Source organism: Humulus lupulus, chromosome 8, assembly GCF_963169125.1.
Source record: "Humulus lupulus chromosome 8, drHumLupu1.1, whole genome shotgun sequence".
In the NCBI taxonomy this organism is placed as follows: Eukaryota; Viridiplantae; Streptophyta; class Magnoliopsida; order Rosales; family Cannabaceae; genus Humulus; species Humulus lupulus.
This window is the reverse complement of record NC_084800.1, coordinates 82,100,319-82,120,421: the sequence shown is the minus strand read 5'-3', so window position 1 is coordinate 82,120,421 and position 20,103 is coordinate 82,100,319. Positions and strand designations below refer to the sequence as shown.

The window sequence follows — 20,103 nt, the reverse complement described above, 5'->3', positions numbered from 1 at the left end:
CCTTGTATGTGTCGTCCCTCCAGCCCCGACCATTCTCCCAGGTCTGGTTGATCAGCCGGGACTGCGCATCCTGCACAACGGCCTCCCCCTCCTCGAGTAGTGCCGGACGTATGGGGAGAACTGGCGATGCGGGAATCTTTTTCGCAGCAAGCCGACTCTCGCCGTGCGACTCGTCGGCCGAGCTGGCCCGCCTCATCCGGGGCCTCTTCTCGGTGTTGGCCTCCTCAGCACCAGCATCTAGGCCCTTTTTCCCATAACTTTGGCTGGCCGCTGCACCCGTCTCCAAGTCTATCACCGGGTGTCGGGCGGAGCCGGAGACTGCACCCGGGTCCACGGATTGAATTGGGACCATGGCAAGGGCTCCCCCGCCAGGACGAAGTTCCGTCCCGGACACTTCCTTGTTGAGGCTGGGCTTCGGACCCGTCGCCTCGTTTGCTTCCTGGCTGCCCTGTCCTTGAGGAGCTGCCTCATTTCGCTGGCGGGAGTAGACATGCCGGAGTCTCCTGCAAAAGCACAGAAAAGAGAATTAGAATGGCAAACCAAAGGAATCAACATCAAAACTAATAATGACCCGGGACGAACCCTCATCTATGCCCCGGGCGCAACCCAACTCCTCTAAAGTGAAGGAATGGACTCGATCCCCCATGTCGTCCGGGTTCAGGAAATTCCCGTACTGAAGGAACCCGGATAAGAACATAAGGACCTCCGAGCCTACGGGGACGGGAGACGAAGGTCTCGTCTCCTCGTCAGCCCCGAACGTGGGGCCTCGCAGTACTAGCCTATCTCCAGCTAAGTCCCCAGCTTGGGGAGCATAAGTCAAGAATAAAGGGGAGTTACCTCGCCCTGATACGCTAGCCCCGGGAGTCCCCGTGTTCAGTAGGGCGTCCTCGAAGAGCTCCTCCGAAGTGGCCGCCTCCGTCTGGGCCTGGTCCTTCTTTCGCTTGGCCGCGTCAGCTCGTGCCGCCTTCTCCACTTTTGCAATGTGGTCCAACGCCAGTTGCTCCCGGATGGCGACGCTCTTCTCGCACTGGATGCCCCGAAGGTTCAGGATGACGATGGTTTGGGTGGCAGCGAGCATCCTGACCAATTGGAGGTTGTCCGTGTTGACGTAGCCACCTACGTCCAGGTCCTCCGCGCTCAGCCCGGAGTAGAACTTCCTCCGTTCCATGATGAACGGGGTGAGGGGAGTTTGAGCAAAAGGTCCTGCCACCCGGAGGAATATGATGAGAAATGAAGAAAAAGAAAGAAAATAAAACAAAAAGAGAAAAAGGATTGGGGAAGCACTTACCCACTCGCTGGAAGTCCAATAGCAGTGTGGGGTTCTTCTCCGCGAGGAACTCAGACGTCATGAACCAGTAATGACAGACGTCCGGGGGATGCTTCTAGGAGCTGGTGGGAGCGGGGTAGCTTCCTCGCGGCTTTAGTCTGTAGAAGTCGTCCAAGGTCTTGTCCTTGGCGTTAACCTGCGGCTCCATCTTGTAGAAATACAAGATTTTTTGCAGGAGTCGGCTCCGCAATCTCCAGCGCGATGCAGAACACTCGCCATCCAGCGAGTAGCCGGTACGCTTGCGGCAGGAGCTGGAACGGCGCGATTCCCACATACGTCTGGAACCGCACGAAATAATCGTGGAGCGGGAGTGTGGCTTCCGCGCTGATGTGGCCGGCGCTCCAGGCCCCGAACCCTTCTATAGACGTGTGCGCTTGCTCCTCGATCCTGGCCATGCGGTTTTGGAAGAGTCCGAGAGTGGACTCTATGCCCAGGCGCTTCTCCAGGACATACATCATCCGGTAATTCCGGAACAGGTTGGGCACCACGTTCATTTCCCACCTGTTGCCCTTGGGTGTCCGAGACCCGGAGATGACGACGGGGGCCCTGTTGACTTCTTCCTCGGAGTGGAGGGTGACGCCCATTGCCATAGTTGGTGATCTGAGAACAAAGAAAGAAAGCCAAGCAATCAGTACCTAAACCCAAGAAAATCGGTTAAGGTACGGGGGGGTCTCCTAAGGACTGCTTGGAGTCCCCTCCGGATCGGGTCCGGGATCACCAAGGAACCACGAGACCCAGATCGGGAACAGAAAAAGGGCTACTAAGGCTCCACCATCTGTCCGGGAAGCATCCGGACCCGGAGCAACCCGAACCAGGCGGCCTTCCTAGCAACTCCTAAGTGTAATCATATTCTAGCAACCTAAGCATACGAATTAAACGAACAACCTAAGTTCGTATATTCATGAAGAAGGTCAGAAGAACTTACTGTGAGTTGTTGGCCGTAGAAGATGGTGGTTGTCCGACGGTAAAGATGGCAAAACTTCGTTCTTGAAATGGTGAAGCCGGTTCAGCAACTCGTCGATAGGGCAGACCCAGGACGTGCTCTCAGGTGGATGGGCAAATGCTGGGACTGTCGGAAATAGACGACGGTGTAGAGTTAGTAGACGATGGTGGAGGTCGTCGGCGATATCGGACATGCAAAGCTTAGGCAAAGCTTGTCAGTTCTTGAAATGGCTCGAGCGTGTAAAAAATGTCAAATGAGTGTCTGTGGGGTATTTATAAAGGCCTAAATCCTGGCCTCTGATCCAACGGATAGGTATCTCCCCATCGAACGGTCCAGAATCGTGCAGGGGCATTTATGAGCCCTCTGAGGCTAGATCCTCGACATCTCAGATCTAACGGCCCAGGAGGGGCGGATGCCAAAGGTCGCCCCATGCTACGGTCCACATTAACCCAGAAGTATTAATGAAGGACCCCCGTGCGGATGGGACGCTTCGGGTTCTACGCTGACGCACTAGCCTAGGCCTAGCGACCCTTGAGGTGGCTAGGTGACCTTTCGAGGTCGAGACCCATCCATGCAGCAGTCGCCTGGCGACACGTGTGCCCTTGCCACGAAGCGGGGCTTAGGTAAACGTACCCGGCCACTAGTAAACGGTCCGGGCCCAGCATACGCCCAACATCACTGCCCTTTGTCACGAACCCACGATTCCAAGCAGGAACTGAGAAGACAACCGTGGATGGTCCGGGAACAAGGCAAGCCTCCACCTGGCGGCCCCAGGCGAAGGCTTGGGGGGTAAATGTTATCCCCATTTCCTATCATGGGCCCGGGACGACGGTCCAGGCCCATGATCTGGGCGTTCGGATGTGGGCCCGGCCCGAGCCCGCTTGGTACAGGAGTAACCAAGGGCCACGACCCTAAGTATGAGTCTAGACCCGTATGGTGTTCGGGATGGTGATCTAGGACAGTCGTCCGGGAGACGTATTAATGTCGGATTACATTTGAAGTATACGTAAACGATCTCGGAGCCTGGTAAACGGTCCGGGCCTGTGGTAAACGAAGAAGGACAAAGGTAAACGAACCCGGATCAGGTCCTCCCGGCTTGGCAAGGAAAAGCATCCGTGACCCTGAAGCCGCCCCACGACGCGTGGGGGTTGTCCCCACTTTTCACCTACGGAAAAGGCCACCTCGGGATTGCACGCCGCTGTTTCAGATTTGCACTGCCAAGTACTCTGACTGATTTTGTCCCCTGAATCTGCCTCGTAAATCGAAGTGCCCAGACTAAAAGCACCGTTTTTTCGGGCGAAGTATAGTCCTTGGGCCGCCCTATTGGGCCTTAATTAGTCTTGAACCTATGTATGTTTTATCTTTTATATTGGGCTTCTACCAGAGAATCCGAGAGTATCCACATCTTTGATGGGTCCGAGTCATACCCAGCCCAGATCCAGTGTTCCTATGAGCCTATAAATGCAGGCGATAGAGCGCTGAAAAAAGGATCTCTCTTCGACTTGTATATAGTTACTCAGTCAAAAAATAGAGAGAAACTCCATTGTAAAAGACTTTCCAAGCTCTAATACAACTGACTCGTGGACTAAGGCTTATTAATGCCCCAACCACGTAAAATCCTGTGTGAATCTTCTACATTCCATATCCTTGTTCTTAGCTAACATTCATTAGTGTAGTTTTCGAAAATCTCTGTAAACAGTACAAGTTCAAAAGAACTATTCCACAGTAACAATATATGAATAATATAGGGAAAATTACACATAGCAGTGTAAATTTAAAAAAAAAATTGAAAAATACGAAGTTTTACAAAAATTACAAAAATACGGATAACAGTATATAACAATTTTGTAACTGTTTGTTACAATTTTCTATTTAGTCTATAAATATTGTTTACGAAATTACAACATATGATTACAAACTTGTAAATTTTAGTTATAAATTTGTAAACTTTGGTTACAAAAAAACTGCATTGTTGTAAACTCGCAAACTTTGTTTGCAAAACAAAAAAAAAAACCTATGTATTTACGATTATGTCCCTCCGTATTTTTGTAATTTTTTTTCCAGATTCTGTCTTTTTAGTATTTTTTTTTAATTTTAGATATTTTTGTGAATTTCCCAATAATATATCTAAATCACACAAAGTAATTTTAAGATATAGGAAATAACAATAAGATAAGCAATATAACAAAATTAGCAAATAATTGTTGAAAAATATGCATGTAATATTGCTTATTAAAGATAACAAATAACAATAAACATAAACATATATTGTGAGAAGTGTTAATGAAGAGAGAATACAATTATATCAATAATTGAGATATTTATAATAAAACAAAGCATATATTAGAAATACTGCTTTTGATACCAAACCGAATCTAGTGTGTCACACGCCTCCTCATTAGGTGCTAGATGATTACTAAAAGGAGTTTGTCTCCTATAATAAAATGGTTTATAAACAGCAACTAAGCTAAATTAGAAAAAAGACATAAGTTAAGCAAAATTTTAAATTCCCTATATTTATGTAAAGAAAAGAAAAAAAAGTTCATATCCTACATAATTTAAACTAAAAGCTAATTTTCAGAGCACAATTTTTGTTTTTATTTTCAAATTTCTATTTAAATAATAAAGAACTACTTAAATAAGTGTTACCGAAACAACACCTTTATTAAATATAATTTTCATTAAATTTTGTTATATGCAATGCAAAATTAGGTCAAATAAATGAAATATTCGATCGATATGCCTGAATTATGATTAAATATTTGTTTGATCAGTCAGGCTTATACTCGATTCTGTTATACTTCTATTCTTCATGAAACATGATCATGAAGATGATATTAATAAATATATAAATATCATGAAGATGATATCAATAAATATATAAATATTTATTTTTTATTAGAATTATAACTAATATTGAGGTTGTTATTAGGATATTAGAGTTTATTGTAACTAACTTGTTTTCTTGGGCCTAGATATGTTACCCGAAATCCATTGTGTACAGTGAGCTGTTTTTGGGTCAATATATGGTGCTTTTGTTCTCTCTTTAGTTTTTTTTACCATTATATATATTTATAGTGGGAGCCAGTGAAAGTTTTGAGGCAAAATATGGAAGTTTCATTCAGCAAAGTTTTACAATCAATATTAATATATGAAAATGCGCTCTCTCTTACAATACAAAGCAAACTAGCACAAACAAAAAAAATCCATAAACAATATGGATTTATGTTACTGTATGTATGTAAATAGACAATAATATTTCATTTGGTTCTCAATTATGGCGTTGTTAAGAATGGTTTGAACGTCATAAACACTCCAATCAGCTCGATCACATTTAAGATAAAGAAAACCATCTGCATACCTGCATCAAATCAATTAAGCCTTCAATAAATTATCACAAACAAAAATATGCAATCCTTAATTTTTTAGTGTCTAAAACCTTTATTGTTAGATTATAATATGAGAAACGGTTACGATATCCCATGTTTTTAATGCAGTATTGTACCGTACGCTCTAGTTTACACATGTGCGAAAATTATAGCTCTAGTTTTTTTTATGTGATGGTGTTCAATGTAGTTAGAGCAAACACCTACACATTTTTAGGAATTTCGAAATAGTTTAGGATGCCAAAAACATATTTCAAACATCCATTTCCATCACGTGCACTAAATTCTCGTCTGGATTGTTTTGGACATTGTTCTCATCACCAACTATTATAAATTTTCCAAAACGTGCAAGATGATTACTCTAACTACAATGAACACGTCAAGTAACAAGTCTGACGTTATAGCTTTCACAAATGTATATACCAGAATGTATGGTAACATAAAAAAAATGTGTGGTAGTGTAGCCACTTGCTACAATTTGGAATGATAATAAACAAATTTTCAAGCAGCATATAAATGTTTAGAAGGAGCTGATTTCCAAAATCAGAAATGTTTCCTTATTGGTTTATAAATTTCAATTGTTGGCATACTTGTGGTATTTTTCTATTGTTAAAAAAATAACATTTATTTTTTCCAACCCAACACCTAGTTCTGAACTTTCTGCTGTTAACAATTATTTTATTTTTTATAACAAACTCAAAGCTATAAATCAATAAATATAGATATACTATATTTTTCATTTTAAATATAAATATAGAAAAAAATTGTTTAAATAATATATGCTGGCGGACCAACATGGGCATACATATAATTGGAAATAGCTACTCACTTATGTATTCTTAGACTATCTCTAGTATAAAATTTAAATTTTGTGTCGAAATTGATACAAAAATGAGTCAATGTTATATTTGACTCAATATTTATAATTGTCCTCTAATATACAAAATATAAATTAACTTAAAAAGTTAATAATTTATTGAAAATATACTTTTTTTTTTGTCTAAATTATGTACTCCAAATAATTACTTATTATAATAAGCTTTTTTTTAAAATAAAAAATAAAAAATGCAATATGTTAGTCAATAATTGTTAATTAATAAATTATAATAATAAGTGGTAATATGATAAATAAAAATACAAAATTTATTATTATCCCAAATTTGACTGATGCTATTTTTTTGTATCATATTTGGCATAATTTTTAACATGTTTCAAATTTGTCACATTTTTTAAAACATTATTGAATTATATTTTTTTTTCTAAAATGTGCTAAATATAAAAATTTATCATTTTTTAACACTTCATTAAATATGCTTTTATAAAATAAAGATATAGCAACTCATATAAAATGATATTATTTTTAATTATTAACATACCCGGAAGAATGGAGGCACCAAGACGGGTTTGTGCCCAAGAAATCCTGTATTAAAATATTAAAACAAGTAATGAATCATGAATATATGTAGTGTATGACATTAGGAGTAGTTTGCATTAATAATTAATTAATTATGTTAATTACAGAATGTAGAAAAAGAAAGGAGAAAATAAACTATATATAAAAGTTAGAGAAATTTGTGGTAAAAATTGCAGTAATTTTTTTTTGCAGTAAAATTTAATACATAGTCTAAAATGTTGCAGTAGTTAAGTAACTAAAATTAACTTTTTTTGGCAACAAAAGTCAGTAAGCAAAATATGAATTACTTACATTACACCACCTATAGATGGACCAACTGCTTTAGCAAGAGACATTGTAGTCATTGCAATGCCATTAGCTCTTTGATCTTGATCCTGTTGTTAATTTAAATTATTTAAGAAATTAATTGGTCGAAATAATAAATATCTATTGAAGAAAGTGAATATTACTAATAATAAAGTAAAAAAAAAAAAATTTACCACAGCTCTATTTTGCATTATGGTCAAGGAAGTGCAAATTAGTAGCTACACACCGAAGAAGTTGTTTATCGTTAGTACATAATTAAAGAGAAAGATTTAAAGTTGTAATAAGGTAGGCCTAGTGTGGTACTTACAGATAGAGCATTCTTCAACAGTGATGACACATTTAAGAGTATCCAAAGAGTGACCCCTGAGAATGCTATTAGAAAGGGATAACTGGCCAACAGAGGAATTGATAAAATCTGATCATGGAAAAGCAATAAATTAATTAAGCAAATTAAATCAACAAAAGATCAGAAAAATTATTTTATTAGAGTTATGCCTAATTCATTATTATTCTCCAAATCCAAATCCAAATCCAAAATGAATATGAAATAATTAATAATGGGAAGGAATATATAGAATTAGGTTCAAGAATTACCCCTGCAACGCGAGAAACCAATATCGTTCCCATAAGCTTTGCCAGGTACGGGTATAAAAATGTCTGGGAGATAATCATAGAAAAACCTGTGAAGAAATAAAATATATATGTGTAATCGAGTAATAAACAAGCAATCAAATAAATAAAAATGTACCAGCTTTCATGCATATAAATTGATTGATCTCTACGAAGATTATTCAGTGAAGATTAAAGTCTTAATAATATAAAAGAGACAAGTATATAAGAAATTAGAAAAATACAAATTTGATTGAATATGTAAAAATAAACATTATTATAATGTAACTATTATTATTATTTGTTAAAACTTTAGATGCATACCATCGAAGAAGCTTAACCAAATTAATTTTAATAAAACAATAATATTCTTCCTTTATTTACTTTAAATTATTTTTATATTTTGAAATATTTGAAAGAATTTATTATATAAAACAAAATATTATTATTTTGCATTTTGAAATAAAATTTTATTATTATTGTCTTTTAAATAAATTATTTATAGAAAATAATTTGTTAAATTATATATATAATATTTTATTTTAAAATATTTTATATTTAAGTGATTGTAACATAAAATTTTAATTCAAAAAATAAAAATAATATTTATAAATTTATATTTGTTTTATTTAAATAAAATATTTTTTTAAAGTTTTAAAAAAAATGTTAGAAAAATATAAAAGAATTTCAAGTAAATAAACAGAAAGTATCATTGTCTTATTAAAGTTAATTTTTACCAAAAATAATTTAAAAGAAACATTTTTTGTTATTTAGTAAAATACATAACAATTGGATATTATTGAAACTACATAAATGTACGTGAGTAAGTAACATATAGAGATATAATTTGTTATTATTAAATTCATAAGAAGATAAGTGAATGTTTAAACAAATAATAATAATAAAAGTGGTCCAACTAGTTACCTGAAATTGCAAGAACTTCACCAATTTGTTCGGTTGAATAACTCAAACCCCCAAATTTTTTGGGACTCACTGCCCATAATGAGAAAATCTGTAATAGAAAACTCAGATGTCAGTTGCACTTATGTTGCAAACTTGCAATTAATTATGACAAAAATATACTTTATAATATGGATTTCTCTTAACACAGAGTGATTCTCTTGGTTTTTTCTATTAAATAAATTAATGATAATGGCGCCTTGCCTAATGAGCTCCACAATGTGGTCAAAAGTGGGTTGAATGTGAAAGGGAAATTTGAGTTTTTATGCTTATTATATGACTACATAATGCAATCCTTGGGTAAAATATTCTAATCATTTCTCATTCTACCTTCTTCTCTCTCCCTCTCCCCCATCACTTATGTCGCCCAACCACCACAAAGACCACCACAAGAGATCGACCACCACCAGATTTCTATCAAAGAACACATTTCCTTTGTCGAATCAACATAAAAAGTAAAGCGTATTACCTAATACACTAAGATTCACTAAGCATGTATACCTCTAAGTCTTAGGGTTCTTGGAAGAGAATCTATGGGTACATTTATTTACATGGCTGTTATTTTTAAACATTTATTTATATATTTCGAACAATTGTGTGTATATTTGCATGATTTTTTTTTTTGGTTTATTCGTGATTTTTTTAGATATGAAATTTTGAATTATGCATGAAATTGATTTGAGTCGATGGTTTTCGATGCCCAGCTTGATGGGCTTAAAAAATTAATATTTTAATGAAAAATTTGATTTGGATCGATGAAGTTTGATGGAGCTCGATGCCCAGCTCAATAGGGCTCCATGTTGTTTGATGAAGTTTGATAAATAAATATAATATTTTTACTCAGTTGTCTATTTGAGGTGATTTTTTTTTTAATTTGGGTATTTTTATTCAAAATCTACACAATTGAAATGCATAGAAATACATTTGAGAAGTGTAAAACGTTAAAACATACCAAAATTCAAATAATACCGGTATGTAGATACTCATTTTTTGAATTTTGGTATGTATTCAAGTTTTACACTTCTCAAACGTATGTAAAGCTTGAAAATATACCAAAATTCAAAAAATGTGTTCTACATACTGGTATTATTTGAATTTTGGTATGTTTTCAAGATTTTCACTTCTCAAATATGTGTCTACACATCTCAAATATGTAGATATCGAAAAAATACCCAAATTAAAAAAAATCATCTCAAATGGACTACCAAAGAACAAATCATGCATGTTCAACGAAGTGTATTGAACAACATCAAACCCTATCGAGTCGGGTATCAAGCTCCATCAGATTTCATCGAGCTCCATCAAGCCAAATTGAATTTCTCATAAAAATCTTGATGTTTTAAGCCTCATCGATCTGAACATCGAGAACCACCAAATTGATTTTATGGAAATTTTAAAGTTTCAAATCTAGAAAAAAAATCTCATGGGGTATTTTTTGTGTAGCTTCCATATGGTGGAGAAGGTAAGAGAGAGAGAGAGAGAGGAAAAAAAATAAGAGAATGAAGAATTAGGGTGGGTGGTGATGGTGCTTGCCCTCTTGGTGAATTTTGTGGTAGTCGGTCGAATGGGGGAAGAGAGAGAGGGATAATTTTATGGAACGGGTAGTTTGGATAGTTTAAGAATCGTTAGCATATTTTTGAGATGGTTACATTAAGTAAGATATTTTTGTATTATGCCCCAATATTAAGCATATAAACTCAAATTTCCCATGTGAAATAACATATGAATAATGATATTTACACATAAAATAAACATCAAAATATTACACCAAATTTTTTCAACCAATTATATTTATTTAAGAAGAATTCTATTAAATTATAATCACTTGCCACATAAGTGTATTAAATATTTTGGTATAAATTATGCGTGTAAATAAAATTTTAGCATCTATATTTTAAAAAAAAATCTATTTATTTTCTAAAATGTATGTATATATATAATTTTAATTTTTTTTTATCCAATTATAACCTAAAATATCAATGCACACTTTAAATTAAATACAAATATACTTAATTTGTTAAAATTATTTATAATAAATAATTAATTTTGGTCACTAACCCTTTTCTCCTCTTTCACATATTTTTGTATTATAATCTTTAAGTTAGAAACTAAAATAAAAATAGGTAATAAACGAAAATTTAAAAAATGTCTATTGAAATGGAGATATTTTTTACCTCGGAATATGCCATGTCATGAAGGCAGAAAACACAGTAAGCAATGATTGTAGACATAAGGGGCCAATTCTTTAAAAGGCTTTTCTTACTACTTTTCTTTCCATTTTCACTATTCCCATCTAATAATAAGGGTGTTTCCAAACCTTCTATTGATTCACTATTTGAATTGTTGTGGTTGTGCAATGGTTCCTGCAATAAAATAAATACTTAAACAAACAGAAAAAAATATTAATTTAATTTAGAAGTAATTAGTGAATACACACACTTAATAAAGATAGAATATTGAGAATTCTCGAAATATTATTTAAATTTTGAAATTTAGAATTTTCTCAGGGTATCGAGAACATGTGATAAGTGTTAGGCATGTTCGAAAGGTTATTTTACAAAAATAATTATTAAAACAAATCTACTATGCAAAATCACTCTCAAAAAGCTATTTTGCCAAACACCCCTAAATTTTATAATAGCTAATTTGGATATAGTTTGCCATAGTTTAGAAGTTAGGTATAATTTGGCTAAGAAATCCTCTTGGTTTAATTAACAGTTAGATTTTGTTCTAGTTCTAGCTTTTATCATTTCCATGTCCATGATGATCTATCCCTGCAAAATGTATTATTATACAAAGTGTATATTTTAAAAAGTTTTTTCAAGAATCGTCCAGTTCGCGGACCCGTGCCGTCAAGGCCTGGATCTCCTCCTTGTCCCGGACCGACTGAGCTGCGACCGTCTCCAGGAGTGTTGCCCTCTTGTCGGCCTCTTTTCCTTTCCGAGACAAAGCCGCTTCCAGTCCGGCTTTAACGCGGTCGAACTCATCACAGTCCGCCCGAGCTTGAGCCGTCTCCCTGGCAAGGGCCTCCTTGGCGGCTTCCCTCTGATTCACGGCTGCCTCTAGCTCCAGCTTGGCCGTCTCCATCTTCATGGCTAGCTCGGCCACCAGATCAGCACTCCGATGGGATAGCAGATCAACCTGGAGAAAAGAAAAGTTAGGAGAAATCCTTATTAACAAGTAAGAAGGGGAAGAAAGACAAATAAAACTTACTGCGGTGGCCTGGTGGCGGAGTGCCTGAGAGATAAACAGCACGTCCGGATTGGCTATGGTGGCGTATCGTTTGAGTTGGAGGTTGGACATGGTGTTCCCCACCTGGTCCAACAGTGTAACGCCCTACTTCCTTAGAGCCGTTACTAAGTGAGTTTTAAGACAAAATAGTGCAATGAACTCGCTAACCGAGGTTTTGAAACAAAAGTGTGACTAATTAAAAGTTAAGGCTGTAATCTTTGAAAATGCGTCGTTTCAATAAAACTTCTATTATTAAACATTTGGGATCCCAAATTAAGGTTTGAAAACTAATTACATCTTGAAATAAGGTTACAGTTGAGAAATCATAAAATCATAGATTATTACAGCCATTTTCGAATAAACCCCCAACCAAAGCAGTCGGGCAGGCCAAACATGTACACGTCGCTTCACGCTCTCCGTACTCATGGTTGGTTGACTCAGTCATTTCCCTTACCTGCAACACAGAGCACCCGTGAGCCGAAGCCCAGCAAGAAAACTCATGCAGAACATAACATATGCAATGTATACAGTTTATCATAACAGATAATCCACAAATAAACAAGTCAATCATTAGACTAAGCAAACACGGCCATGCCGCCCCAGAAACCTTACCAAAGCCCTGGGGTATCGGTTCTCATCGCGAGGATAATTCATGTATCCCTTGGGTCCCACCCTGACTATAGCATCCCATGTGCTAGGTGTTACTTTCGGCCCCGCTGCCGTACCCGGCCTATGCCGTTCTCGGCCCTTTCCGTTCAATTTACTATAATCACACATATAGCATAACACAACAACATTCCAATAAATATTAATTCATTAAGTCTACACCCTAACATGTAATGTAATATAGAGCCGTGCCCGGCAATCATCTCATCATGCAACATTCAATATAGGGCCATGCCCGGCAATCATCTCATCATGCAACATTCAATATAGGGCCACGCCCGGCAATCACACTATGGGCCCATGCCCTATCCTACGGGTGTTATAGTTTTCTTACTTGTATTCCGAGCCTCCTGATGCACTAAAGCCGCGAGCACGGTCCTCTAGCACGAGCCTCACCAACAACCTAGTCACAACACACAAGAAACATCCCTCAATACTAATCAAATCAAAATCTGCTTCCCGGGACCAATCCCACACTCTCGGGACTCCCAAATCCCTAAAACAATTCATCGGAAACATCCCCCGAACCCCCGGAGCAAAAGCTCGAAAATGCAACTTTTGGTGCCCTGAAAATGGCCTAGCGCCGCGGCACTCCCCTCAAGGGCCGCGGCGCCCAGCGAGATGCCCCTCTCCTGATGCAACCTCGCGCCGCGGCGCCCAAGAACAGGGTCGCGACGCTCCTTCGCGAACCCAAAAAATCTAGGTTTACTCTTGCATTTTCTCGAACTTAAACCCCTCCAAATCATCCCAACAATTACCTAAGCCCCAAAACCAATTCCAAACTTCAAATAGACCATACATCAACCCATAAACATCATAACCCAACTCAATAACACAATCATACTCAAAATCCACCCATTTAATCTCAACTTAAGAAATCTAAACCCATAAACCAAAGCTTGAAAAGCTTAAACCATGCATCAAATTCCTAAACCACAACATAAATAAATCTTAAAATTGCATAGAACCTTACCTTGAATGAAGAATCCAACCTTAAGCTTCCTTGGTTCATCCCCTAAGTCCTCAAGTTTTCAGCTCCCTTCTTCTTCTTCATGCCCTAACTTTTTTTCCCTCTCCTTTTTCTTCTCTTCAAATATCAAAGCATCAAATGACTAAGTCCCCAAACCGTGTACCCCTTAATACCCAGCTGCAAAATGTCAATTGCCTAGCCAAATGACCATTTTACCCCTTCATCAAAACCCTTTGCTAACTACACCTCAAGGGCACTCTAGTCCTTTCTCCTATATTGCAATTCTACCATTTCTTTCACCTAAACTTGTTACTCTCAGCAGTAACTAATGGTTACCCAGGTTACTAAATCTCCAATAACCATTAACCGCCAATTCTCTACTTAACCATAAAATTCCCGAGGTACCCCTAGGCTCCTCCCGAGCCGGGTATAGAAATCCCGTTGTGACTCTTAAGTTAACTTGCTCTCTAGGACCGTCTCGGCACGTGCATCACAAAAATAACACCACACTCACGTGGTACAATTCACAGAATACAATTATCACATATATGCCCTCAGCGGGCTAAAATTACCAATTTACCCCTATCATGCAAACGGGGTCCACATGCATAATTATTTCACCTAACATGCATACTAACCACGTAGTCATGCATCTCGAAGTTCAATTAGTCATATAACATGCTTTAAATCATAATCATGCATTTAACTCATCAAATCACACATAAATCCCAACATGCCCTCCTGGCACACTAATCAAGGCCCTTAAGCCTTATTAGCGATTTTGGGTCGTTACAAACAGGTTCGCCGCCAGGGGGGCCGTGTCCTGCCCAAGCTTAGGGCGGAAGCCTAACTCGGCGGCTGGCCGATCCACGATTGGCTGAGGGGCGCTGAACGCCACCGGAAGCTCTGCGAATTCGACCTGACGGCGGATCGTCAGGGCCTTGTATGTGTTGTCCCTCCAGCCCCGACCATTCTCCCAGGTCTGGTTGATCAGCCGGGACTGCTCATCCTGCACAACGGCCTCCCCCTCCTCGAGTAGTGCCGGACGTATGGGGAGAACCGGCGGTGCGGGAATCTTTTTCGCAGCGAGCCAACTCTCGCCGTGCGACTCGTCGGCCGAGCCAACCCCCCTCATCCGGGGCCTCTTCCCGGTGTTGGCCTCCTCAGCGCCAGCATCTAGGCCCCTTTTCCCAGAACTTTGGCTGGCCGCTGCACTCGTCTCCAAGTCTATCACCGGGTGTCGGGCGGAGCCGGAGACTGCAGCCGGGTCCACGGCTTGAATGGGGACCATGGCAAGGGCTCCCCTGCCGGGACGAAGTTCCGTCCCTGACACTTCCTTGTTGAGGCTGGGCTCCGGACCCGTCGCCTCGTTTGCTTCCTGGCAGCTTTCCCGGCTGCCCTGTCCTTGAGGAGCTGCCTCATTTCTCTGGTGGGAGTAGACATGTCAGAGTCTCCTGCAAAAGCACAGAAAAGAGAATTAGAATGGCAAACCAAAGGAATCAACATCAAAACTAATAATGACCCGAGACGAACCCTCATCTATGCCCCGTGCGCGACTCAACTCCTCTAAAGTGAAGGAATGGACTCGATCCCCCATGTCGTCCGGGTTCAGGAAATACCCGTACTGAAGGAACCCGGATAAGAACATAAGGACATCCGAGCCTACGGGGACGGGAGACGAAGGTCTCGTCTCCTCGTCAGCCTCGAACGCAGGGCCTCGCAGTACTAGCCTATCCCTAGCTAAGTCCCCGACTTGGGGAGCATAAGTCAAGATTAAAGGGGAGTTACCTCGCCCCGATACGCTAGCCCCGGGAGTCCCCGTGTTCAGTAGGGCGTCCTCAAAGAGCTCCTCCGAACTGGCCGCCTCCGTCTGGGCCTGGTCCTTCTTTCGCTTGGTCGCGTCAGCTCGCGCCGCCTTCTCCACTTCTGCAATGTGGTCCAAGGCCAGTTGCTCCCAGATGGCGACGCTCTTCTCGCACTGGATGCCCCGAAGGTTCGGGATGACGATGGTTTGGGTGGCCGCGAGCATCCCGACCAATCGGAGGTTGTGCGTGTTGACGTAGCCACCTACGTCCAAGTCCTCCGCGCTCAGCCCGAAGTAGAACTTCCTCCGCTCCCTGATGAACGGGGTGAGGGGAGTTTGAGCAAAAGGTCTTGCCACCCGGAGGAATATGATGAGAAACGAAGAAAAAGAAAGAAAATAAAACAAAAAGAGAAAAAGGATTGGGGAAGCACTTACCCACTCGCTGGAAGTCCAGTAGCAGTGTGGGGTTCTTCTCCGCGAGGAACTCGGACGTCATGAACCAGTAATGACGGACGTCCGGGGGATGTTTCTAGGAGCTGGTGGGAGCGGGGTAGCTTCCTCGCGGCTTCAGTCTGTAGAAGCCGTCCAAGGTCTTGTCCTTGGCGTTAACCTGCGGCTCCATCTTGCAGAAATACAAGATTTCTGCAGGAGTCGGCTCCGTGATCTCCAGTGTGATGCAGAACACTCGCCATCCCGCGAGTAGCCGGTACGCTTGCGGCAGGAGCTGGAATGGCGCGATTCCCACATATGTCAGGAATCGCACGAAATAATCGTGGAGCGGGAGTGTGGCTCTCGCGCTGATGTGGCCGGCACTCCGGGCCCCGAACCCTTCTACGGACGTGTGCGCCTGCTCCTCGATCCTGGCCATGCGGTTTTGGAAGAGTCCGGAAGTGGACTCTATGCCCAGGCGCTTCTCCAGGACATACATCATCCGGTAATTCCAGAACAGGTTGGGCACCACGTCCATTTCCCACCTGTTGCCCTTGGGTGTCTGGGACCTGGAGATGACGACGGGGGCCCTGTTGACTTCTTCCTCGGAGTGAAGGGTGACGCCCGTTGCCATAGATGATGATCTGAGAACAAAGAAAGAAAGTCAAGCAGTTAGTACCTAAGCCCAAGAAAATCGGTTAAGGAACGGGGGGTCTCCTAAGGACTGCTTGGAGTCCCCTCCGGATCGGGTCCGGGATCACCAAGGAACCACGAGACCCAGATCGGGAACAGAAAAAGGGCTACCAAGGCTCCACAATCTGTCCGGGACGCATCCGGACCCGGAGCAACCCGAACCAGGCGGCCTTCCTAGCAACTCCTAAGTGTAATCATATTGTAGCAACCTAAGCATACAAATTAAAAGAACAACCTAAGTTCGTATATTCATCAAGAAGGTCAGAAGAACTTACTGTGAGTTGTTGGCCGTAGAAGATGGTGGTTGTCCGATGGTAAGGACGGCAAAACTTCGTTCTTGAAATGGTGAAGCCGGTTCAGCAACTCGTCGATAGGGCAGACCCAGGACGTGCTCTCAGGTGGATGGGCAGATGCTGGGACTGTCGAAAATAGACGACGGTGTAGAGTTAGTAGACGATGGTGGAGGTCGTTGGCAATATCGGACATGCAAAGCTTAGGCAAAGCTTGTCAGTTCTTGAAATGGCTCAAGCGTGTAAAAAATGTCAAATGAGTGTCTGTGGGGTATTTATAAAGGCCTAAATCCTGGCCTCTGATCCAACGGATAGGTATCTCCCCATCGAACGGTCCAGAATCGTGCAGGGGCATTTATGAGCCCTCTGAGGCTGGATCCTCACCATCCCAGATCTAACGGCCCAGGAGGGGCGGATGCCAAAGGTCGCCCCATGCTACTGTCCACATCAACCCAGAAGTATTAATGAGGAACCCCCGTTCGGATGGGACGCTTCGGGTTCTACGCTGACGCACTATCCTAGGCCTAGCGACCCTTGAGGTGGCTAGGTGACCTTTCGAGGTCGAGACCCATCCATGCAGCAGTCACCTGGCGACACGTGTGCCCCTGCCACGAAGCGGGGCTTAGGTAAACGTACTCGGCCACTGGTAAACGGTCCGGGCCCAGCATACGGCCAACATCACTGCCCTTTGTCACGAACCCACGATTCCAAGCAGGAACTAAGAAGACAACCGTGGATGGTCCGGGAACAAGGCAAGCTTCCACCTGGCGGCCCCAGGCGAAGGCTTGGGGGGTAAATGTTATCCCCATTTCCTGTCATGGGCCCGGGACGACGATCCAGGCCCATGATCTGGGCATTCGGATGTGGGCCCGGCCCGAGCCCGCTTGGTACAGGAGTAACAAAGGGCCACGGCCGTAAGTATGAGTCTGGACCCGTATGGTGTCCGGGATGGTGATCCAGGACAGTCGTCCGGGAGACGTACTAATATCAGATTACATTTGAAGTATACGTAAACGATCTTGGAGCCTGGTAAACGGTCCGGGCCTGTGGTAAACGAAGAGGGACAAAGGTAAACGAACCCGGATCAGGTCCTCCCGGCTTGGCAAGGAAAAGCATCCGTGACCCTAAAGCCGCCCCACGACGCGTGGGGGTTGTCCCCACTTTTCACCTACGGAAAAGGCCACCTCGGGATTGCACGCCGCTGTTTCAGATCTGCACTGCCAAGTACTCTGACTGGTTTTGTCCCCTGAATCTGCCTCGTAACTCGAAGTGCCCAGACTAAAAGCACCGTTTTGTCGGGCGAAGTATAGTCCTTGGGCCGCCCTATTGGGCCTTAATTAGTCTTGAACCTATGTATGTTTTATCTTTTATATTGGGCTTCTACCAGAGAAGCCGAGAGTATCCACATATTTGATGGGTCCGGGTCATACCCGGCCCAGATCCAGTGTTCCTATGAGCCTATAAATGTAGGCGATAGAGCGCTGAAAAAAGGATCTCTCTTCGACTTGTATACAGTTACTCAGTCAAAAAATAGAGAGAAACTCCATTGTAAAAGACTTTCCAAGCTCTAATACAACTGACTCGTGGACTAAGGCTTATTAATGCCCCAACCACGTAAAAATCCTGTGTGAATCTTCTACATTCCATATCCTTGTTCTTAGCTAATATTCATTAGTGTAGTTTTCGAAAATCTCGGTAAACAGTACAAGTTCAAAAGAACTATTCCACAGTAACAATATATGAATAATATAGGGAAAATTACACATAGCACTGTAAATTTAAAAAAAAAATTGAAAAATACGAAGTTTTACAAAAATTACAAAAATACGGATAACAGTATGTAACAATTTTGTAACTGTTTGTTACAATTTTCTATTTAGTCTGTAAATATTGTTTACGAAATTACAACATATGATTACAAACTTGTAAATTTTAGTTATAAATTTGTAAACTTTGGTTACAAAAAAACTGCATTGTTGTAAATTCGCAAACTTTGTTTACAAAACAAAAAAAAGCTCCGTATTTACGATTATGTCCTTCCGTATTTTTGTAATTTTTTTTCCAGATTCTATCTTTTTAGTATTTTTTTTTTAATTTTAGATATTTTTGTGAATTTCCCAATAATATATCTAAATCACACAAAGTAATTTTAAGATATAGGAAATAACAATAAGATAAGCAATATAACAAAATTAGCAAATAATTGTTGAAAAATATGCATGTAATATTGCTTATTAAAGAGAACAAATAAAAATAAACATAAACATATATTGTGAGAAGTGTTAATGAAGAGAGAATACAATTATATCAATAATTGAGATATTTATAATAAAACAAAGCATATATTAGAAATACTGCTTTTGATACCAAACCGAGTCTAGTGTGTCACACGCCTCCTCATTAGGTGCTAGATGATTACTAAAAGGAGTTTGTCTCCTATAATAAAATGGTTTATAAACAGCAACTAAGCTAAATTAGAAAAAAGACATAAGTTAAGCAAAATTTTAAATTCCCTATATTTATGTAAAGAAAAGAAAAAAAAGTTCATATCCTACATAATTTACACTAAAAGCTAATTTTCATAACACAATTTTTGTTTTTATTTTCAAATTTCTATTTAAATAATAAAGAACTACTTAAATAAGTGTTACCGAAACAACACCTTTATTAAATATAATTTTCATTAAATTTTGTTATATGCAATGCAAAATTAGGTCAAATAAATGAAATATTCGATCGATATGCCTGAATTATGATTAAATATTTGTTTGATCAGTCAGGCTTATACTCGATCCTGTTATACTTCTATTCTTCATGAATCATGATCATGAAGATGATATTAATAAATATATAAATATCATGAAGATGATATTAATAAATATATAAATATTTATTTTTTATTAGAATTATAACTAATATTGAGGTTGTTATTAGGATATTAGAGTTTATTGTAACAAACTTGTTTTCTTGGGCCTAGATATGTTACCCGAGCTGTTTTTGGGTCAAATGGTGCTTTTGTTCTCTCTTTAGTTTTTTTTTACCATTATATATATTTATAGTGGGAGCCAGTGAAAG

General features: G+C 40.2%; 1 protein-coding gene and 1 long non-coding RNA gene across 3 annotated transcripts; both read right to left on the bottom strand.

Moving 5' to 3' along the window:
* Positions 1-5,364: 5,364 nt before the first annotated feature.
* On the bottom strand, positions 5,365-7,431 carry LOC133797954 (uncharacterized). The gene is made up of 3 exons (XR_009875751.1): positions 7,362-7,431; positions 7,033-7,076; positions 5,365-5,631 (listed from the first exon to the last, which is right to left on the bottom strand). It is a non-coding gene; the product is annotated as an uncharacterized LOC133797954 (long non-coding RNA).
* A 214-nt stretch (positions 7,432-7,645) lies between these two features.
* Positions 7,646-11,295, bottom strand: LOC133793925 (uncharacterized). 2 transcript variants are annotated; one of them, XR_009875033.1, is made up of 4 exons: positions 11,263-11,295; positions 8,910-8,997; positions 7,971-8,056; positions 7,646-7,791 (listed from the first exon to the last, which is right to left on the bottom strand). XR_009875033.1 is itself a non-coding variant. In XM_062231155.1 (4 exons), the coding sequence occupies exons 1-4, from the start codon at positions 11,174-11,176 to the stop codon at positions 7,646-7,648; spliced, it is 354 nt and encodes a 117-aa protein (XP_062087139.1). In that variant the 5' UTR covers positions 11,177-11,256. The 2 variants fall into 2 exon arrangements, 1 of the variants encoding a protein (XP_062087139.1); XM_062231155.1 differs by lacking the exon at positions 11,263-11,295 and adding an exon at positions 11,120-11,256 and having other exon boundaries at positions 7,971-8,033.
* Between the last annotated feature and the right edge of the window lie 8,808 nt (positions 11,296-20,103).